We start from the raw sequence: 22219 nt of genomic DNA on the forward strand, positions 1-22219 counted from the left end.
CGTGTCTAAAAACGGATAGATTTTTTTTTTGTTTTTTACGCGGGATGCCCTGGGGGACATACCGTGTCTAAAAACGGGCTCCGTATCTTTTTTTTTTCATGGTAGCTTCAAATCTGCACATTTATTCTTTAAACTCTATCCTCTCCTAGTAGGGATGTATTGTTCTGATTGTCTTCAACAAAAGCAGGCCAATCAAAATCCATTCTTGTCGCGTATACCGCAAGGGAGGGACACGCACTCACCCCTACCTGTATGACGTCAAAGCATCATTTGATTTATTCATTAAACCTGGATTAAATTTTTGGCTGCCATATTGTTAACATGTTGTGGACTCAAGTGTGCCGTTTTCAAACGGAAAATTAAGCACTTTGAAGCGGTAAATCGAAAGAATAACTTCTAAGAAGCACTCGACATTTAAAACGGTGGAAATTGGAGAGTTCTAGGCGAAGGAATCGTGCTTTGTTTGACAGTTTTAGAACCACAATGCGCAAAGGAAAGGTCACTGATAAGCATGACGTTATGAGAAAGGAATTTCTGATATGGTTTTTTGTAACACAACGATAAAATATCACGCCGTAATCGAATTTCCGGTACAACGATAAGAGGCGTAACACAAGAACGCTATCTTTGTGACTCAAACTATTCCATTAGCTAGGATACTATAGTTTTATAAATCTGCGAAGCACACAATGGGAATCAATGAGGTCACATTAAGCATCACGCGTAAATGCCAGTATAGGCATCTTGTTTTTTTCACGCGGGATGCCCTGAGGGGCATACCGTGTCTAAAAACGGGCTCCGTATCTTTTTTTCCATGGTAGCTTTAAATCTGCACATTAATTTATTTATTTGTCTCCCTCTCCTAGTAGGGATGTATTGTTCTGATTGTCTTCAACAAAAGCAGGCCAATCAAAATCCATTCTTGTCGTGTATATCGCGAGGGAGGGGACCCACTCACCCCTACCTGTGTGACGTCAAAGCATCATTTGATTTATTCATGAAACTCGGATGCCATATCGTTAACATGTTGTGGACTCAAGTCATGGTGTGCCGTTTTCAAACGGAAAATTAACCATTTTGAAGCTGTAATTCGAAAGAATAACTTCTAAGAAGCACTCAACACTTAAAACGGTGGAAATTGGAGAGTTCCTGGCGAAGGAATCGTGCTTTGTTTGACAGTTCTAAAACCACGATGGGATTGAAAAGGGGTCATTGACACGCTTACGTTATTGTAATGAAAATTCCGAAATTTCCGGTACAACCATAAGAAGCGTAACACAAGGGAAACAACATAACGCGATCATCGTGACTCAAACTATAAGGATAGTTTTATCAATTTGCGAAGCATACAGCATACAATTGGAATAAATGAATCAGACACAGCATCACGCGTAAATGCTAGTATAGGCATCTTGGTTTTTTATTTTCTTCGTCGTAGTCACAGATCTGCACATTAATTTATTCATTAAACTCTGCCCTCTTCTAGTAGGGACGTATTGCTCTGATTGTCTTCAACAAAAGCAGGCAAATCAAAATCCATTCTTGTCGCGTATATCGCGAGGGGGGGGGGGGGACCCACTCACCCCTACCTGTGTGACGTCAAAGAATCATTTGATTTATTCATTAAACCTGGATTAAATTTGTGGCGGCCACATTGTTAACATGTTGTGGACTCAAGTGTGCCGTTTTTAAGCGGAAAGTTATCCACTTTGAAGCGGTAAATCGAAAGAATAACTTCTAAGAAGCACTCGACATTTAAAACGGTGAAATTGGAGAGTTCTGGGCGAAGGAATCGTGCTTTGTTTGACAGCTTTAGAACCACAATGCGCGAAGAAAAGGTCACTGATAAGCATGACGCTATGAGAAAATCATTCCCGGTATGATTTCTAGTAACACAACGATAAAATATCACGCACCAATGGAATTTCCGGTACGAAGATAGAGGCGTAACACAAGGGAAACAACACAACGCTATCTTTGTGACTCAAACTATTCCATTAGCTAGGATACTATAGTTTTATAAATCTGCGAAGTACACAATGGGAATCAATGAGGTCATATTAAGCATCACGTGTAAATGCCAGTATAGGCATTGTGTTTATTTAATCCTTACTCAACATAAAATGTTACGATTGCCGAGTGTATACAAACTGCAGCATATGTGAGGGTGGCAAAAGTTAATTTACGGACTAAATATTTTTTTTAGTGCCTTACATTTAAGTTTATTCAAAAGACAGTTCGAGTTTCGCCGTATGTGACTTCCATTTTTCTTTTCGTGAATGATCTGCCGTATCCTTTGTTTCTTTTGTGTTACGGAGCCACACTCGTTCACTCATATCACAGACATTGTTTTGCCGCTTTCAACTGATCATCACTAACTTTTGTCTATCTGTAGAGTTGCTTATTACTCCGGCCAGGCCCTTAGGGCCAGGACGGAGTCAGAAAAGACAGAAAATGGGCTTTGCTCGTCGTCGACACTCAAGTGACGTAGTCCCAGCGGACCTAGCGAGCTTTTTCACTCACGTGCTCGTGCTCACAGAAGTAGCCGCCGCCATATCATTACGGATCGATAGCAAGATAAACTTGACGTTTCTGCACTCTTTGTTATTTCAGTTGCACTACACCTTTAATTTTTTTTTTCTAAATAATGCAACACTCTCGAATCGGTCGATTAGAAATAAAACTTGAATGCCAGTGAATGCTTTGAATGCCAAACTTATATACCAAAATACACTGAGTGAATGCCTGAACAAAAATCGATTCGACTGCAAACAAAAATTGCATTCTTCAGAATCTGAAAGGCAGAATTGCTATGTAAACAAGTGATGGCCGTAATTATTGTTGCCCAGAATCTACGGTAACATCTACACTTGGCCGGCAAAATTTTGTTATACCCGTAAACTATTAGCGGCCATGTTGATTTCACTCAAATCAGACCGTTTTTAGATAGGAAAGTAACCTTTTTGAAGCGGTAATTCGAGAGAATAACTTCTACTTGACTGTTTAAACTGTTGAAATTGGAGAGCTCACTGCGAAGAAATTACGCTTGAGGGATAGATTGTGGTTATCAAAGCGAATCAGAAAGGTCATGAGCTGAAATCATTTAAGTCCCGGTTACAACGGGTGTGAATTTCTTTTTTGTATTGAACGTGAAATAGATGTATAGACTTCGTACGCTTTGATTTTGGTGAGAAAAGCTATAAAGTAATGATTCGATAGTAAACATGAGTCAGGTCTGCGTGTGTTTGTGTGTGTGCGAGCTCATTAACTATACATTGTCAGTTTAAGTAGCCCGCCTAGAATAGCTCTGCTAACTGCGGGCTACAAAGGCTTTTTTTCAGTTTTGTATAAATAAAGTCAATGTTGTTGTTGTTGTTGTTGTTAAACAACACTCTCATATATGCTGCAGTTTGTATCCACTCCAATCGTAGCAGTATGTTGAGTAAGGATTAAATTAATGAAAGAAATTGAATGTCCGTTTTTAACATTGATTGTGTTATGATAAGTTTGGTCAAGTACTCTTGCTATTCTTATCTCAGTTAAAATAAAGACATTCTACCTACCCTGAGAAGATAAAATATTTTTAGGTTATTTGATAACCTCAGGTCATCTTAAAAATTCTGTGTAATTGAAAACTACGTGCTTTGCATTTTGAGACAGGAAGATGATGGAAGGAGGAAATTCAGGTCGGATTCAGGGCAGACTTCCCTTGCCGTTTGTGCCAGATATTCCTGTTATTTACCGAGTTAAGTCTAGACTTAAATTTCTTTTTTCACATGACAAAAATAAATAGCTCTTCCAAAAAGGGATCTCTTTATTTAAATAAAGAAAATTGTTTCTCAGTTGACACGCTCCTATCCTTGCCAAATAATTAGGAGAATTCTCCCTACAAGAATTTGTCAGGAAATGCGTCAGAATATGGATACTGTTACAGGAAATGCAACTGAAATGCGAAATTTGTAACCATTTCCATCGAACAGTTACGTGCTTAGGATCTAGTACTTCAGAGAATCAGGCACCACATTTAACACATCCGGTTTCGTTTTACCTTTTCTGTTTATTAACATCTCGAATGAAGGTCATTTGTTCCAATTTCCTGTTTAATCCGGCCTATCGATAAGCAACAAGTTAAACAAACAAATCCAATAGAAGTTAGTCCTGAAACACGCTTATGACTGGTTTTATTTACGTGAAGTAATACTTCCTGACATGATAAGCCAAAGAGCTGAAGTTTCCTGGAAATTTCATGTTCCGCTGCTTCCAGCCTACGTGCAGACCAACAACTGCGGTCTGAGGACAGATGAAAGAAAGCTTTTAATGGACATGAAACACAAAATTGATGCTTTGTATGAAGAATTTGGTAAAGGTAAGTTAGAAATGTCATGAATAATTTCACATCACGTTCGTTTTCTTGTCATTTAATTTGTGTCCTTTGCCTGTTTTCGGCTTCAGCAGCAAGCAGCAGCAGCAGCAGCAGCAGCAATTGTGTCTTGGTCTCCTGCGGGCTCCAGTGTCAGCGGTGTAAATGACGAGGAACTGCGCTTTTGATGTGAAGAAAACCACCTTAAGTTTATGCTTTCTCTTCACTATTCGCTCTTTGCCCTTCGAATTATATGTTTGTTCAATGACAACTTGCTATCGTCTTTTCTTTGTAAATCAGTGCATTTATGAAAGAAAATTGGTAAATTTTATGCAACTTACTAGCAGCAGTAGTAATAGTAGCAGCAGCACCGAGTTGCGTCTTGCATGGTCTCCTGCGGGTTTGAGTGTCAATGTAAATGACGACTGAGAAATGTAGACGAAAATCACCTGCCCTTACGCTATTTTCTTGACTACTAGCTCTTTCTCCTCGAATTCTGTTTGTTGCTTGACAATTTTCTGTCGTTTTCTCTTTTCCAGGAACGACTTTTTCTTCGTGCAAGGAAATTTACACCAACGGCAAGTAAGTAAAAAATTGCGTAGGAAACCAGCGTCTCACGGCCAGTTAGTGAGATAAGCGTTATTTTACTGCATCGAGTTCTTTTTAGTAGTTTTTCATAATCGGTTGATTCCGCGGCACGTATAACTGATTTATGTTAATTTGAGGAGTGAAATGCTCAACATTGACAAGGGAACAACTTGAGGGAGGGATCTCATCTTGCCTCACGGCTAGTATATTGCAAAAGCTTTAACGAAAGTGTTGCCTTTGAGGAAAATAATTCAGCCTGAGATATCTGAAAAGCATACAGTTGACAAAGCTTCGAATCTTTTTTCAAATATCCTGGGCGACCGTTACACGGTTTTGAGACGCTTGTCGTTTCAGCAGGTTCTCGCCATATTTTTAACGAAACTGAAGGAAAAATGGAGATCAGTATCAAAATACGAGGAATAGAACGCCCAGAAATATTTAAGTAAAAATCAATGTCTGAAATAGGAGTTTAGCGATGTTTACTCGCACTTCGTGCCTCACGAAGAAAGACAAACAAAATGATGTTTTATTAATTTCGTTATTTTTTAATCAGGTCTCAAGGTAACGGAGCTTATTCACTCCAAATGCCCTCTGGGAAGGTTTCGGTATACTGTCACATGTCAAGCTATGCCCTTGGACCATGTGGAGGCGGCGGATGGACGATGGTCATGAAAATTGATGGCAAAAAGGTATGACATGACATTTAATTGTTCACTTAAAAGAAAATGGCAGATCCTGGCTATCTGACAGAGAGCCAGTTGGCGAATGTTTTGTTTGCAGCTCCACGATTTCAATGAGACATTAAGACGCTTGGTTATTTTGAAAATCTTCACCCTCTCTAACTTTCAAACAGGTTAATATGGGTAGTGAAAATAATTTGAGACTATCCGAAAAGCCTTTATTAAAACATTTGGCTAAAACTATTTGTGAGTAGATTAGTTAATGGTGTAATGCCTACATTGTGGGTCGTATGTTTATAGTTTTCGATCTTTTTTTTACAACTCAGCCAACCTTCCACTTCAACTCCGCACTGTGGAGCAACAAGGCCGACTTCAACCTTCCAGGAGGAAAGACTTTGTTTGACGATAATCAAGAGACTAAGTTGCCGACTTACTGGAACACACCATTCACTAAGATCTGTCTTGGCATGAAGGTCGGTTCTGAGACCAAATTTATTGCCATCCCCAAGAACGCCAGTTCTCTTCACTCACTGATCGCCGATGGCAATTATCGCTCCACCACAATGGGTCGTCAGACGTGGAAGTCACTGATCGGTTCCCAGGCCTCCTTGCAGCGTAACTGTAACAAGGAAGGGTTTAATGCTGCGTGCACCAGGCCTGGTCCAATCAGAGCAGCAAGAATCGGTATCCTTGGAAACAACGAAAATGATTGCGTTACTTGCGACTCCAGAATCGGCTTTGGCACTGGAGGAGCCCACGATGAATCCAACACTTGTGGGAACGAGGCTACATATGGAGGAGATAATGGCGACAGGCACATCAAAGCCATGGGTTACATCTTGGTTCAGTAGCTTCGCAAGGAACTGAAAACTGTAGTTGGCTTGAAAGGCCATAAGCCATTGATCGATGAAGTAAAGGAAAATGTAACTATGCCGTTTAGTTTCTTTATCTGAGAAATAAAATTGTTGAAGAAACTTCAGACTAATCAGTGGTGTTGATAGCAGAGAGTTATTATAAAAGCAGTAAGGTGAAGTTTAAGCTAATTGGATACAACCCCAGGGTGATAGATTTCTCCTTCTTCCACTCCTTCCCCCCCCCCCCCCCCCGTTGTGTGATCCCTTCAGAAAATCAAAATTTGACTCAGAAGTAATCAATTTTAAAGTAAAAAAAAAAAAAAAAACAACACAACAAAAATAAACAAGCAAACAAACAAAAAAAAATATAAGAACTATATATTTGAATGTTTGGTTTTATCTACAGAGTTGAATGAATTGAGGCAGAGGGCCAGGGAAGGAACAATAAATATTTTTATTATTCCACTATTATGTCATTTCACCAAATAAGGTCAAGAGAACGCGCAAAATATGAGACCGTAATACACTGTAGTGTCCCGGTTTGACCGGTTTACAACAGAGCGAATACGGACGGAAAAGGCAGAAAAAAGGAGCAACAATGTCCGGACTGGACGAAGAATAGTTTTTGAAACGATGCAGACTCGAAAACAAGTTTTTAGCATGCCAATCACTTGTCATTTATCTTTTCATTTTATGTAATCAAATTAAAGACATTTAACTGGCTTTCTGTGTTGTTTACATCATTCGTACGCGCCATATATACCGATGGACAGTTAATGCCGGGTGTATTTGAAAACTGTTACCAAAACAGAGAAGCCAAAATAACAAAATCTTTTTGTAGTGGAATAATAAATCTCTTATTCGATGGTTTTACATATAATACTCGCGGACATTTTGCTCATTGCTCGTATTTTTCCTCGCCCCTTTGGGGCTCGGAAAAATACTACGCAACTCGCAAAATATCCGCGCGTATTATATGTAAAACCATCGAATAAGATATATTTATGGTAGCCAACTGACCTTTAAAATTCACTTGATAAAAGCAAACATTCACTCCTCCACAAATGCAGCACCAGAACTATTCCCCTTTATCAGACGTAATTCAGCCTGTGGCTGCAAGGGTTTTGATTAATAAACTATCTATCTATCTACTTTTTTTAAACTGCACCACAATGGCATCATCAAGTCATGTGACATCAAACTGTTGCAAAATATATTTTTTTAGAACAAGTCACACAAACCCTTACGATGAATACAGTTAAGGAATGAAGCGACAATATGGAACTTAAGCACCGACATTTATGAGCCACAAATGGCAACCGAAAATTGAATTTTTCCCTTTCTGGAGCGTTTTCATGCCATTGCATTTGTAACGTCAAGCCAGTCATTAACAAGAGCTCTTCCTGTCCATGGTAAGGAGCAAAACCATGCCAAAAAAGGAAACATTCGACTTCCGGTTGCTGTTCGTGGCTCACGAACGTCTGTGCTTAAGCTCCCTAACATCAGTTATTGCAGACATGAAGTCAGTTACACCTGTGTTTGAATCTGGATACTTTCAAGAAGGTTAACTGTTTTAGTCTTGCTATAGTCCCAGTAGTGTGGGACTGAGAGGCTTCTAAATGTATAAGACCACAACTCTATACTAGAGGGAAGTTAGTGGTGATCTGTGAAAAGTGGAAAACAATGTTTGTGATATGAGTAAATCTCCATAACACACGTACACACACACACAAAAAAAAAACACAAGACAAAATCAGTTCATCGATTCTTGAATTAAATTTTACTCATTTTGCGGGGGCGGGGAGGGGGAATATATTATTAATATCAGTTTGATAATTCAATTATAAATACAGCAAATATGTCTGAGAAATAGTTGCAATGATAAATTTCTTTACTTTGAAACACTTTCAGTAGTCTTTTTGTACTCTACAACTTTGAGTAACCAGTCTTTCCAGAATTTCTCGCACATCTCCAGATCCATCCAGTGGACATCTGCCTCTGAGCCATCATGGTGAGCGATAACAATCATACAATTTGTGACAGGGATCCTCATTATGGGATGAGAGTTAATAGCTCCAGCATAAGCTACAACCTGCAATGGTGCATCATAGCAACTCTCGAGCGTTGGTCTGGGGTTTTGGGATGTTTTCCATTCAATCAAACATGGTACTCCATTGTGCACAGCTAAGCCATCAAAAGTACCAGAGTAACCAATTGAAGAATGTGTCACATACTCTTCAGTAGCTAGTATTTTTTCCTTTGTAAGAGATTTTAAGATTCCTGTTTTTTGTACACTTTGGATTAAGCCTGTAATCAGAGCCGGGAAAGACCCACTTTCGTCTACCTCTCCCTGCAGAATTCTCTTCATACACGAGTGAAATTGGATCCCACTGCTTGACAATGCTTTTCTGTACTCAGTAAATTTCTCTTTTCCCATCTTCTCTATTTGCTCCTTCTGCCAGCGACTGATCATAAACGACTTGTTGGAATTGCAATTTAAAACAACCGAGACACTCGCATTTTTCGCTAGGTACATGTGTTTCTTTAGAGTACGCGTTGCATCATCTTCGTTAGCTTCTCCTGTTGCGACACCCTTGTATTCACCAACAGTTTTACTCATGATTCCTTTTGCTTTCACTTTCTTATTCAGCTTCCCAACTTCCCCAGTGATCCACTGATTAGTGGATTCCATTTGGCTGAACAAGTTTAGGTTCCTATCAACATTCGGCCCACTTGGAATGAATGTCTTTATCTTTGATTTGCTTGGTGAAAGCGTTGATGTATTATTTGAAACTATAAAAGGATAGTGAAGGATCGACGACGAGTCAGCGACATATTCAGTGTGAAAGTCTTTCAGGTCATTTAGAAGTTTAGTGGTTTTGCTGTTGGCTTTAATGCCACATTTTTTGCATAATGTCTGCAGTTCTCGGCGGTTCATTGACTCCAGTTTTTCCATGTCGAACCACAGTTCAGATGAGGTCGTCTGATCTGTGTGAAGCTGTCTAGAGAAAGGATCAACAGCAAACGAGCATCGCAATGAATGACCAACTTTAAACGTGCGCTTACATCGATCACAGAGGTGAATGCAAGTATTCGCTTGGCAACCGTGGAGGCGATGAAGTAAATGCTTCCAAATATACATAGTTTATCAGTTGTTGATTGGAGACCACCCAGTAAGCCACATTTTCAGCAACCAAACAGTTAAAAAGTCAAAATAACTGTGATTACCAATTAATTTTACGCAGACAAACCCCTCACCAATCGTCCGCCATTTTGAATGTGTTATGAGCCCGCGATACAATTCTCGCCCTAGTCCCTCTCTGACGTGTTCACAAACGCCTTGCCGATTTTCATGTCCTCAAAGAGCTGACTTTGGGAGATTTTAAGGAAGTTTTTTGTTTGTAATTCAGGATGTATCGACGAAAACTGAAGGCTCTAGGATATCATAATCCTGAAGGCTTTAATGTGCAGAGTAAGTGTTACAGTACAACCCCCGCCAACTTAAACTCCCCGCTACTCGAACAAAATCCGATTTCTCCTGGATTAATGACCCCTTTTTTCAGTCCTTTAGTATCAGCAAGTTACGGGAACTCGATTAACTCGAACAATCCGCTTAGTCGAATTAATTTTACTTCCCCTGGCTCAAATTTACCCTGATAACAATGAATTCGAACTCTATTTGAAAAATGTAGGTTGATAAACCACAAAGATGTCACTAACATAGCTGATTAATACGTCAAAATCTGTTGATAACATGATTATAAAACTTACAATGGCTATATGTGGAAGCGTCTTAACTTGCTCTCACCCTTTGTTTTTGTCCTTAATATGGTCTTAAAATTTTGTCTTAAATTTCCTAAATAAACGTTCTTATCAATTAAGGCTCTTATAAAATAAACTTTAATTTATTGCTCCAAAGTGACCTTTGAATGTGAAAAAATGAAAAAAAAAAAAAAAAAAAAAAGCACGATATTTTATTAATATTATTATCAAGAGGATACTTAAAATTCAATGCCAACCCTGCGAACCTTATCCCCTGTTACTTCAAACTATTTCTTGTTTCCTTCAATCCAAGTTCAGTTTAGCAGAGTTCTACTGACTAACTGTACTTTTTCATTGGGGGTTATTTTGCATTCAACATTGATAACACTTTACTTGACCAGGTTATAGCAGACTGTTGTATGTGGGGTAAAATTTTTTACCACCATAAATTGTACTGTTTGTCTATTTTTTTTTTCTCAAATGGCTTACTAAATAATGATAACCTTTTAAATCGTCCAAATTAATGCAGATGAAGAAGAGGTCAGGAACTTAGTTGTGTGGCTCGAAGATCAAAGAATACGATTGTATAAAATTGAGGACCGAGAACAACTCAGAGATATAAAAAGTAGTGGTTGGCTCAAAACCCTAAGAAAGGTAAGTAGAGTGTATCTCATTTAAATTTTGATGTTAATTAAACACGTCTAATGAAAGAATCATGAACTTAAAGTTTTCATTGAGAAGCGGGATATTTCAATATTTCATGTAACTGCCAACTTTTGCAAAGTGAAATGCATGCAACTGAGCTTTTTTTCTTTGTATCACTTGGGTGTCTGAAGACGATGCAATGATCCTTGAATATAACTGGGAAAGATTTCTTAATACCGGTATGTTCAGACGATTTTCAAATGCTGCAGAAGGTTGCCAATAATTATGTATAGGATAGCCCAGTACAGTGGTTTCTAAAGAAAAGTATAATTTATACATGTATGGTAACATGACTTGCTGAGTCGTTTACGTATGGCACTAATTATTTTTTGTTAAAATGAATCAAATTTATATGCTGTTCAGTTATAGAACTATTAATCATGATCATCCAAATTAATTTTGCAAGTCAAGCATGAGGAATTGGCATGTACGCATAAGACAAGAGTTTTTGTCTGTAGGCATGAGACTCAATGTTATCTAGTAAATGAACTCCTTCAGGCGGCTGGCCATTAGATAATAATGGCAGATGCTGATTATTGTCCATAAAAGAAAATTAACAGATAGCCTGTAGCGAAGCTTCAAGGGGAACTGTGGAATTTTGAGGACTCAAGATAAAACCCTATACAAATCCTTATATTTTCCTTTTAATTGAGGAAAAATGTTGTCAACCTGGGCTTCCTGTGGTGCTGGGGACTAGGTAATTCTGCAGCAGGTCATTCTTATTGTCCTCAGTCAGTCAAAGGAAAGGCTACCTGGTGCCTAAAACACTCAATTGTTACTTAACAGTAATCCTGAAAACTGTTCATCTGTATTTTCTTTAGTACTTAGAAGACCTGAAATGTCCAGTAGAAATCTCACAGAAACAGAGTGTGATTGACTGGTTACTAGCTCATGCTGTTAGACTTGAATATTCTGAAAATGGTTAGTTTCACTTCTTCTATTCACTAATATTTACATATTATTAGTTTGTTTGCTTTTATATTTCCTGCTGTACTCTTAAATCTGTATTCAGAGCTCATTGATATCTTCTGATTGTGGTTGCTATCTGCTCATTCCAGAAGCAGTACATTCATGAATTTAAGGGGAAGAAAAACATGTGCGCTAGGTCCTGTTACAAATTTGTCAGTGCCAGGTAGATATATTTGGGGTGGGTGGGTGGGGGGGGGGGGGGTGACCTACATGCATGCAGACATTTTCTGTAGCCAATTTTTCCATCATTCATATTTCTGCACACTTGCAACTTGTGGGAAATGTTTTGTTGCATTTTAAGAATTGTTATCATGTGATTCAACAACCAGTTGCTTTTGTTTTATGGACACTTTGCAATCGTGTATTGGAACTGACTAAGAGCTAAACCAGTGAGACTTCTTATCTACAGTATCAGCTGTCCTTCAGATGTCTTCTTAAAGCCACAAACTATTTTGCAAGAACAATTTTAGTTTATTTAGCCTACATGTAGAAACCAGTTTCAATTTTCAAATCGGTACATTCCCATTTTCAAACAAATTTACCAGTTTTGACAATAGTAAAATAATTCTTAAGTCCCTCATGACTTGTAATTTCACACATCTACATGTAGATTCCAAACTCTTTCCTTCTTTGCTCTCCTTGTCTTTCGAGTTGCAATGGCTGGTTATTTGGCCTGAAAATTGAAACTTACTATGAACTGTACATTGCTTTGTGATAATCTTGTTTACTGAGTATGTACATGCATACGTGTACGTATATTCAGCAGAAAAATACAACAGCATAGAACAAGGCAACAGAAAGGATCAAACTGGGGGAGCGGGAGAGAAATTACTGGATGAAAGTCTTCTTAATCTTACAGGTACAGCAGCTGTACTCTGTTCTTGTACGATCTATTTTTTTATTTATTTATTTACTTTTTTTTGAAATGTTATCGAATATTTTTTTTATTATAATTTTAAAAAATTGCGTTTGGTCCTTATTACAGGGTGACTTAAAGAGAATCATGAACAATTAGAATTAGTTCTGGAGTGCTTATAATAATTATTACTCTGTGACCAATCAGAAGCAAGATCAAACGATGAAGAAAAAATCGCAAACCACAAATAATAGTGTCGTCACGACTTGCTGTTCATATTGCTGCACCTTTAAATAGCAATTACGGACTCTGAATTTCAAGCCCAACTCGTGATTTGCATGTTTTACTGCCATCAATCATACATGTAATTACGGCAACAACCGTCTGACCACAACATACACAAACTGACAAAGCAGATTGAAATCCACCAATCACAGTGCACAAGCATGACCTTTTGACCCCATTAAGCCAATTTTTTTTGTTCCCCTAGAGGTCTGCACTGCAGTAATTGATGGCAGTGAAAAGTGTAACAGTTGGTTGAATCTTGAACTTAAGAGTGTGCATGTTATAAATTATTGAAAGGTGAAGTAATCTCTTATTGGATTAGTTTTCTTTCCCAACAATAATTCCCAGAAATCACATGACCTACACCCATCTGTTTTGTGTAGAATGTGTTGTTCCACAGAATATCCATAGGCCCTCTCTGTGGATTTTCCAATGACCTTCTGTAGGTTGTTCGCAAAGGCCCAAGCTTTTAAATGAGAGTGTCAAGCTAATCTGCAATTTCCAGAGGGGTGTGGTGGGGTCCAAAACAAAATTCCTCCCGTGGTCATGGGCTCATTTTCCTGAACAGCGGCTGATGATTGATCCTACGTTCACTGTTGTCCTTACATGTATGACTAATATAAGCACAGTTTATATGGATCCATTTTGTTGTGCACAATTTAATATTCTTCAATTTACCATTGCAGTGGATAATCCAGATCTCAAGGCTGGAGTGATGTCTCTGTCTAAACTGCTTAGTTTGCCTCAACACGCTGATCACTTTGTTTTGTTACAGGTAATTTACAGTACATTTACTGTGAAAAAATGGTAGATAAGTCACACTTTTTTACATAAACAATAATAATTATTTTTTGTTAATTTTGAAAATCACCGGTGATGTTCATTTAATGATGAAACTTACCCTCAAGAAAATAAAGTCAAGAAACAGTAAAGAAATTTTCCTCCAAACACACTTCTTATTACTTTCTGGGACTACAGTTCATTCTTGCTCTGTTCCAATCTGGCAACCTTTGTGATGGCACTTCATTTGAGGTCATGACGCTAATTGATATTAAATGTAACCAGGCTTTGTTTAGAATTAGCTTTCATTGTGTTGTCGCTTTTCTCCCTCCAAAATTTAGGCTTTCATATTCTTGTTGTAGTTTAAATATAATTTTAAGCCCCAAAGTGATGATGTCAAAAATATTTGAAGTTTTGAAATTATGGGATTGGTTGAGATATTCTGAAAGAGCACGATGCATGAAGACAATGAAAAATGCCTACCTGCCAAAAATCAGAATCTTATTGCCATTTGATGTTGAGGTACATGTATTAGCATTGTTATGCATGCTTCAATGGGCCCTTTAACAATGCATTAAAATGCCTCTTGAAAAAGAAACATAATAAGAAGGATTTGTATGGAGCCATTGGAGTACACCTGTATCACACTTAGTATTCTTCATTTCTGAGTATGTTGCTGGCACTGATTTCCAGACTCTGCCTACAAGCTACGGTTGTGTTTACAGAATATATACTTTTGTAAATGTATGTATAGTAGCCTTCCTTAATTATTATTGTTATTCCAGTTTCCCACCAGTCAATTATTGTCAATATTAACATGCATGCAATTTATTTTATTAATTTTATCAATTTAATAGGCTGTCCGTTCACTTATTGAAGGCAAGCTGGCATTCGAAGCGTCCAAGACGGATAAAAAATCTGTAAGTGGCTTTATTGAGGAGTTTGATACATTTGCATACACTGGAAATTTTGTTTTGTGTTTGTAAAGTGTTTAACCGTCTTAAAGGTTTCTTTACCTAAAATTGCTATTAAAATTACTGATACTCAGTAAATTTTCCATAGGACTGGCTTGAAACATCTCTATAAAAAGGTTCATTTCAAAACGCACCCCAGGTTAAATGAAAAAGAAAGAAAGAAACTTTAGGCGAGGAAAGAAATAATTATAACCAGATAAATACGTGTACACAGTAATCCCAAGCGAGCATTAGTCCACCTTACGGATGTAGATAGTGGCTGTACATTTTACCACAATATCTTGCGAACTAAGGTACATGGAAAGCCATTTTTTGGCGAAATCTCGTCCCTTTACTAACAACATTATGTATGGTATGTTGAAGTTTTTAGAACTTGTGTGTGCTTTTTTATAAGCATTTTTTAGGAGGTTTGGTACGCTAAGAACTATGGGTAAATTTACCATTTGCCATCTTTTTTGATCTCCTCCGTGGCTGCCATTTTGAAATGGTGCGCTATCATGTTGAAAGGTGTTCGCATACGTCTGTATTAGGGTTGATACGTAATATTATATATATATCGAAGCAACTTTGAGTTTAGATAGTATCTTCCGATCGACCATTGCCTTCAAAGCAGTTAGGGAACAGGCGACTCGTAACAGAAACTCTTTTCTTTTATCTTGGTTTTGAAAAAGGACCGAAAAAAGTTGGATCGGTGGTGGTGGTCTTAGCACGAAATAGTGGTAACATTATTTCTAATTTAATTAGTCTCCACCGGCGCGAATTCTGAAGCGTATGCGAATACTAGGCGCTAGCAAGTTGAACGTCTTCTTAAGTTAGTTAAGAATCACGTAAAAGGGTTTCTAGCTCCGTTCCGGCACCTGATCACCAGTCCGTAATACCAGCTCATCCTTAATTATTACAATTGTTGTTTTCAGGGTATAAAAGCTGATGTCATACCACTCAACAAAGTCGACTTAGGATTTAACACAGGGGGTAGGTGTATTAGACTTAAGCATCTTACCGTGATTTCCGAACACCCTTTTTGAACAAACAAGGTCGCAGTTCTAAAACTACTGGGCTTGGTCGGAGGCTGCATCCAACACACCTTATAACAACTTACGACTTACAACTAGCGTTACAGCGAGGGTATTTTAAGGCATTTGAAAGATGAACACCGAGTGTTACCGTGCTTTACACTGTTAATGTTTTTTTTTTCAGACTCGGCAGTAAACGAGGCGGCCAAAATAATTCGGTTATTGCACGTCACGGAATTAAGGGAGCTACAAACGAGGATTAACGAAGCTATAGTTGCCGTGCAAGCGATAACCGCTAATCCTAAGACGGATCAGTCACTTGGACGGGTCGGCGTGTGACACACTGAAGTAACTATACTGCTGGTCAATAAGCTGATATTAAAGGGCTGATATGGGCTGATATGCCCTCTTCGGGCTGATACCGGATCGTATTAACCGCTACAAGCCGTTTACAAACTATCTCAAATGTCAATGGGAGAATACAAAAACAAAAACAAGAAAATATATGCGAGTTTCAATATAAAACTGACGCGTATTTAACTTATAGCTAACTATTGTCAGTTTTATGAAAGATCTCTTGCCACACATGGTTTTCATGCTGATTAAACCAATACTTTTTGGATTCACAAAAAGTTTATTTAATGATTTGCGGCAAATAAATACCAACTGTGTTTCGTTAATTGTTGTTTGTTGTTGTTGGTGTTGTTTGAAATATTGTCTTCTCTGTTTTTATGACTCCCAGGAGGGGACTTTAAAGGGCCTGCACAGACGAGCCATAACTTTTTAGTTGTCGATAAACAAAACGTTATAGCAAATAGAAGAAAGATCCTCGCAGTTACTACGCAACTTAAGCAGTTGCGAAAAGAAAGCTTGAAAAAAAAATCAGGCTTGAACGGGATTCGAACCCATGACCTCTGCGATGTTGGTGCAGTGCTCTACCAACTGAGCTATCAAGCCAACTGGGAGCTGGTCATATTGGTTATCACTAGAATGATACTCCAAAACAAGGTTTGACACCTTATGTTTTTTACAAAACAGAAATCTTATTTCAAACGGTAAAAGAAGTTTAAAAAATCAAATTCGTGTACGCCTCAAGCCCTGGTCATTTTCTTGATATGTCCTATCCATATCCACTAGACCAAAGGAAGCTAACTGACGAAAATCGGAATTAAAACTTATTTCAGAGAGTTAGCCGTGACAAAAAATGACAGCTAAACCGTTTTTAAATCAGTGCTTAGGCTTACGGTGTCAGCAAGCAGCTAAATCCAAAAACGGATGTTCCCTGCCTTAAAATGGAGCTCTGATCCCTGCCAAACAAACGGGCTTCTCTTCCGTTCAATACGTCAGGGCTATCAAATACTACATTGTGTAGTACCATCAAGTGTCCAGCCTTGTTTTGCAGTATTCGTTCTAGAAACGACTAGTGCTTTTATTTTCTTACCGAAGAAAAATGCAAATACACTGTAAGCTCATTGGTCAAACGCTTCCCAGATAGCAAGTTGCTGGATCTTATCGTTCATGGTTTGTTCCTTTTAGCTGAAGTTGTTTCAGCCGAGTTAGCCTGCAAGGCAAGCGTTTACGGCGGGCGCGCGAGTGCCATCTGGGATCTCAGTTAATTCACAGCCGCCATGTTGGATTTGCAAAATCTGAGAGGGTCCTTGGTCGCACGTTGGACTCTCCCCAATCTTCCTCTACTTTTAAAATCCAAGATGGCAGCGCCTATCGCTTTTAGTCTCGCTCCCCAACCCCTGTCACCCCCCCCCCCCGCCCCCCCCCCCCCCAAAAAAAAGAAGAAAAATAAGAAAAGGAAAGAAATAAGAGAAAACACACGCTTGAATTGCGGGCTACAATTGACGGCAGAGACTGATACCGGTTTATAACAGCGCGCGTGCATCCTAATGTAATTCTTATTGGCGTCATCATGGTACATTTCTCAACATACGCACGGCCGTGCGTCCATCCGATGACGTGTGCAAGTCAGATGGGGGAAGCATGTGCGCGCTATGTTATAAAAAACGTTTTACATAGAGACAACACCACAAAAATGTATATTTTTTCAATTTATAAGAGCTTGTCGAAGTTTAATGAAACGTTAAGATTAAACCGATATGAGAAACCACTTTCACCTTTTTTTTTTGTACAAAGCATTTTGTAATTCAGTTCAGGAAGTTTTCCAGGAATCATTTACTTTATTTTCAATGTTATTTAAGAATTGGTTTATGCTTTTAGCTGTGCGTATATCAAGTTATGAATGCACATGGGAAGTTTGGACAGCACTCATGCAAGAAGCTAGAGTTACTCTCGGCTACGCCTCGAGCAACTCTTACGCTTCTCTCGTGCTTTCCAAACTTATCGCGTGCATCCATGTCTCGATATACGCACGCTAAGCGTGAACCATGCAATTGTTGCATGAAAAGTGTACAACCAGGAGCCCACCTGGTACATATGATTCCTTATCAGTATACCAATCATAAAAAACCCAAACATTACATATAATTTAACATAGAATTTTATTTATTTATTTTATTTAAACACGTCAGTTGGCAATAAATAAAAAGAATAACTGATTTACAGGTTTGTCGGGATTACGAGTCGTAATATTACATCATGTATAACATCCTGGACCTTGTACATCATGTTACGCCCCCATATTTTCGCCCGACGACCTTTTTATGCAGACTGTGTACGGCCGAGCGAGGGACCTTATGAAGTCAGCTTTTTCGAACTGGTACATGATTTAACGGATATCGCAAAATCCGCTATTTTTTATTGCAAACTAGACTGATTTTCGTGCATTTCAAACACGTCAGAGATTTACCCAAGTAACTCCACTTCGTTTTGAATATACTGCGTCGCTTTTTTTTTTTTCCCTCTCTTTTTCTCTGTTATCACAAGCGTCCTGCACTGGAAGACGAAGAACTATATAGTTACGACAAAACGTTAGGCTGCTCGGCAAAATCTCAAAAAAGATTCTACATCGCTACACAAAAAGCGATCTCGTTCAGGAACCATTGATTCAGTTTTTAAATTATTTTTACCTACAAATAAAGCGAACAATCGAAGTCCTTATTTTTAATTGATATGTTGACCTTACTAGTAGAGGATTATTTCCGAAGGCCACATTTTCGTGAAATTATTTTCAGTACAAATAAAAGTTCGTATTTTTAAAAAATAATCTATTGACCCTATATGGAACCGGTCATTCGAGTGTTTATTTGTGAAGGCCATATCTCGCGTTACTAGTAAAACATTTAGAAATTAAATGAAATCAATCTTGTCTTTCTATACAGCTACATTTTTTTTTCACAGAAAACTGATTTCCCGTTCCCTTCTGCCACGGATGCCCTTCCTCACTGGATAGAATACTGATATTTTAAATACCTACTTTCACGTGTGAACGAAATACCACTTGAAAGATATACAATTAATCACCTTAATTTATTTGACAACTGACTAAATAAAGTTTCGGCATCTGCATGTCTACATATGTAAAGGTTTATACCCTCGGTGTTTCGATAAATATAGCTATTTTCTGAACAACAGTGCTGTTTAAAGGGACAGTATCACGCTATTTTTAGTAACACATTGTAAATCGGAAAGACGCTATTCGGTTGATAGCAGCCAAGATATAATGACAAAATTCCATTAAAAGACTATCAGAATGCAAAGGCTCTATCCAAGGATATTTTCGCCGGCAGATGACCAAGATGGAGAGGGGTTCAAATTTGAAAACGTCTGGCGGACGTCTTCAAATTTCGCTGTTGTAACGCACTAAAATCGCCGGTTGTACTTTATTTTGGTTCAACCTTTCGTCTTAGAATCTTTATTAACATTTCTTTAAATTAGCGATTGAGAAATTAAGTAACACAGTGTTCAAAGTTTAAATTTAGTGAATTTTGGCCAAATCTCCCATCGATCTCCCATGATACTGCCCCTTGACGAGAAAGAAAAGAAACGTGTTGAATGGTCACGGTAGGGTGGTCCCTCTAAGCTTATCGTACATAAAGCGTACAGGGCATTTGAAATGTTCTGACGCCATGCGGGAACAAAATTTGCCTTAAAATGCGGAAGCAAGTTTACGAGATGCGCAGCCAGGCTAGAAGAGCTAGTCCGTTTACATGTATCACTTTACCGAAAAACAACGCAAATCAGTTCTATATAGCAGCGCACGTTTAGGCCATCACTACACTGTCAAAACTCTGGGAGTATGTTTAAATTAATGGACTGCAATTCCTTTTACAGAATCTTCAATGCCGTCTCAATTAACGCTCTCAAACGACAGTTTCACCTCGAGAATTTGCCTCCTTAATGATAATGCCAGGCACACAGTTATTATCTGCAATACAACAACAGCAAATGACAGTCCTCCAATAAGGACTAGATTATCCTGGAGCCACTCAACGGCAACTGTGAGGCAACCCCGTACATAGATCCTCTCCTTTCTTTCGAAATCACTCAACTTGTCCACTCCATACCCGCACTGTCGATTTGATCGCTGCTCCTCGGTCCTGCAACAAGAGAAAGGAACACCACAAGACGACACAACAACTGAAGGAACTGTGCAGTTGAAGTACTGATTTGCCTGCCAATCGGTGTACTTCCTTTTACCGCAGCAACCTAATTCCGATTGAGCCGTGTCAATGAGAAAGTGTAGATCTTGTTTTTTCGGATCTCGGTAGAACTCGATGGCTGTACGGAGCTTCTCGTCGACTGTTTCCTCGAGTTTTGCACTATTAACAAAACCGACAATTCCACAAACTATTTCCAGAATCAAAAGAAATATGATGATTCCGGCGTAAAAATACAGCAGGCATGTATTTTCGCGTAGCGCGCCAAGGCAACCGCTGAAGGTAATGATGAACATAAGCCCACCGAACGCAACAAATATCACAGCGGGGTCGTAATACAAATCTGTCAGTTTGCTGTACACATCTCGTTGTTCCACCATCACGTAAACACCGATACCAAGGATGAGAATACTGAAGAACCAGAAGAGAACGTTGACAAAGAATAGGATGTACTTGATAATCCCGGAAGGTCCTTCTTCCTCGGCCGTTGTTCCCACCGCAGGACTTACTCGACTTTCGCGGATCATAACGCCACTGTGTTTACACTAATGTGCTAAGTTATACTCGCCGATATTGAAGCAAGAAGTATCAAACGTTCGGAGTGCGGTGTTGGAACTCTAGAAAAGGAATAAATGATTGTCAGAAGTATGATTGAGATCGCTATTAATAAAATCCAAATATAATTTATCAACCGGCCGAACGGAATGCTATTGTTCGCAAATTCAATTGAATAGTCCGGCTGTGCATATATACTGTACCTCGACCTGCCTGGATAAAACGAAAGCTTTGAACACTGTTCGATTCGTCACGAAGTTCCAGTAATTCGGATAAACAAGCCAAACTGTCTTCAGTACGACCGAGATGCTTAATTGCAAAGTAACTTGGTCAAATTGCAGGCCCTGAAAATTCGCCAGACTGACAACGCTTACCTTAAGTCCTGATACCCTTTAACTCACAGGATTGATATGAGAAAAAAAAAAAAAATGTTAAGTCCAAACTCGTGCGAGATCTCCTTACGTATGAAATTGTTCCTTTTATCCACACCAAAGATTTTGTTTTGCACAAAAATGCAAATAAATGGTTCATTGCGTGACTGCAGTTGAATGTAACCCAGCAACTGTCAAAACAGCAGCGTTTGTAATCCTCGCTCACGTCATTAACAAACTAATGAGTATGTTGATGTTAGAAACGGCTGCATCGTTGGGACAGGAATCGAAAAAAATTCTCATGGAAAGTTAAGACAAGGTCAACTTGATTTTCCTTCGCCGAATTCTTGTCAAGCCCGTTTCGACTTTCCCTCGCTCCGAAGATGGAACGGTTGATGACGGTCACAAGGAATCTCGACTCGCTGTTGTTAAAATATTCCCGGCCGGAATGGACTGACTGAAAGCGAGATTTTTCCCAGCCCCCTCCCCCCTTAATTTATCTTGATCATATGGAAAAGTCGTTAATTAAAAAGAAAATAAAAGGAGTATATATCTTGATACTCCTAAGATATTTCATTTAATTAAGCTACTCAAATTAATTCCTGATGAAGAATTTATGTTCATTGGGCTCAATTCCAAAGACCCCTGTTGAGGGGGGGGGGGGGGGGGGGTGAACGGATAGCAGAATTCCGGGGTCCCCTTAATTCAACGATGAAAACACTTCAAAGCCCCTTATCCCAGTTTTTCCCCATTCCCCTTCCGATTAAAAAAAAAAAAAAAAAACGGAAAAGCCCCTTATAGCAGAATTTATGTACCTACGTGGACAGCCAGTCGTGAAAGGATGTTGATTTTTACGGGCAAAATCGCCCATGAGTCAGAGTGCCTCAAAAAGAACAGAA

General features: G+C 38.7%; 4 protein-coding genes, 1 non-coding gene and 1 pseudogene across 8 annotated transcripts in view; 2 read left to right on the forward strand and 4 right to left on the reverse strand.

Annotated features, from left to right (window-relative positions):
- The window catches only part of LOC146489085 (uncharacterized), a 311447-nt gene that overhangs the window by 42604 nt on the left and 246624 nt on the right, over positions 1–22219 (reverse strand). The window lies entirely within an intron of this gene.
- Positions 4277–6607, forward strand: LOC146489088 (putative skeletal organic matrix protein 5). The gene is made up of 4 exons (XM_085106190.1): positions 4277–4366; positions 4900–4942; positions 5502–5637; positions 5955–6607. The coding sequence occupies exons 1-4, from the start codon at positions 4318–4320 to the stop codon at positions 6477–6479; spliced, it is 753 nt and encodes a 250-aa protein (XP_084962316.1). The 5' UTR covers positions 4277–4317; the 3' UTR covers positions 6480–6607.
- On the reverse strand, positions 6559–9739 carry LOC146489089 (mitochondrial genome maintenance exonuclease 1-like). 2 transcript variants are annotated; one of them, XM_085106033.1, is made up of 2 exons: positions 8378–9738; positions 6559–6577 (listed from the first exon to the last, which is right to left on the reverse strand). In XM_085106033.1, exons 1-2 carry the CDS (start codon positions 9622–9624, stop codon positions 6574–6576), a joined length of 1251 nt encoding a protein of 416 aa, XP_084962159.1. In that variant the 5' UTR covers positions 9625–9738; the 3' UTR covers positions 6559–6573. The 2 variants fall into 2 exon arrangements, with proteins under 2 accessions (XP_084962159.1, XP_084962152.1); XM_085106026.1 differs by lacking the exon at positions 6559–6577 and adding an exon at positions 7674–8146 and having other exon boundaries at positions 8378–9739.
- On the forward strand, positions 9804–16506 carry LOC146489090 (tRNA-splicing ligase complex subunit RTRAF-like). Of its 2 annotated transcripts, none has more exons than XM_085106195.1 (8): positions 9804–9954; positions 10774–10898; positions 11771–11870; positions 12682–12777; positions 13746–13834; positions 14697–14759; positions 15728–15785; positions 16011–16506. In XM_085106195.1, the coding sequence occupies exons 1-8, from the start codon at positions 9894–9896 to the stop codon at positions 16163–16165; spliced, it is 747 nt and encodes a 248-aa protein (XP_084962321.1). In that variant the 5' UTR covers positions 9804–9893; the 3' UTR covers positions 16166–16506. The 2 variants fall into 2 exon arrangements, with proteins under 2 accessions (XP_084962321.1, XP_084962326.1); XM_085106200.1 differs by having other exon boundaries at positions 9815–9954; positions 12685–12777.
- Positions 16711–16783, reverse strand: Trnav-aac (transfer RNA valine (anticodon AAC)). Its single transcript has one exon. It is a non-coding gene; the product is annotated as a tRNA-Val (tRNA).
- Positions 18318–21789, reverse strand: LOC146489092 (tetraspanin-33 pseudogene; annotated as a pseudogene). The gene is made up of 2 exons (XR_014863893.1): positions 21324–21789; positions 18318–21011 (listed from the first exon to the last, which is right to left on the reverse strand). The product of XR_014863893.1 is annotated as a tetraspanin-33 pseudogene (transcript).

The sequence above is a fragment of the Pavona decussata genome, unplaced genomic scaffold (genome assembly GCF_977016875.1).
Source record: "Pavona decussata unplaced genomic scaffold, jaPavDecu1.1 SCAFFOLD_6, whole genome shotgun sequence".
NCBI classification, from domain to species: domain Eukaryota; kingdom Metazoa; phylum Cnidaria; class Anthozoa; order Scleractinia; family Agariciidae; genus Pavona; species Pavona decussata.

Excerpts from the sequence above, each read along its gene's own strand:
- LOC146489088 (XM_085106190.1), top strand. The coding sequence starts at position 4,318 with ATGGACATGAAACACAAAATTGATGCTTTGTATGAAGAATTTGGTAAA. Across the intron at positions 4,367-4,899 it reads GTATGAAGAATTTGGTAAAG|GAACGACTTTTTCTTCGTGC; the intron begins GTAAGTTAGAAA and ends TCTCTTTTCCAG. Across the intron at positions 4,943-5,501 it reads GAAATTTACACCAACGGCAA|GTCTCAAGGTAACGGAGCTT; the intron begins GTAAGTAAAAAA and ends TTTTTTAATCAG.
- LOC146489089 (XM_085106026.1), bottom strand. The coding sequence starts at position 9,624 with ATGTATATTTGGAAGCATTTACTTCATCGCCTCCACGGTTGCCAAGCG. Across the intron at positions 8,147-8,377 it reads ACTACTGAAAGTGTTTCAAA|ATCACCACTAACTTCCCTCT; the intron begins GTAAAGAAATTT and ends CACTTTTCACAG.
- LOC146489090 (XM_085106195.1), top strand. The coding sequence starts at position 9,894 with ATGTATCGACGAAAACTGAAGGCTCTAGGATATCATAATCCTGAAGGC. Across the intron at positions 10,899-11,770 it reads GGCTCAAAACCCTAAGAAAG|TACTTAGAAGACCTGAAATG; the intron begins GTAAGTAGAGTG and ends TATTTTCTTTAG. Across the intron at positions 11,871-12,681 it reads ACTTGAATATTCTGAAAATG|CAGAAAAATACAACAGCATA; the intron begins GTTAGTTTCACT and ends ACGTATATTCAG.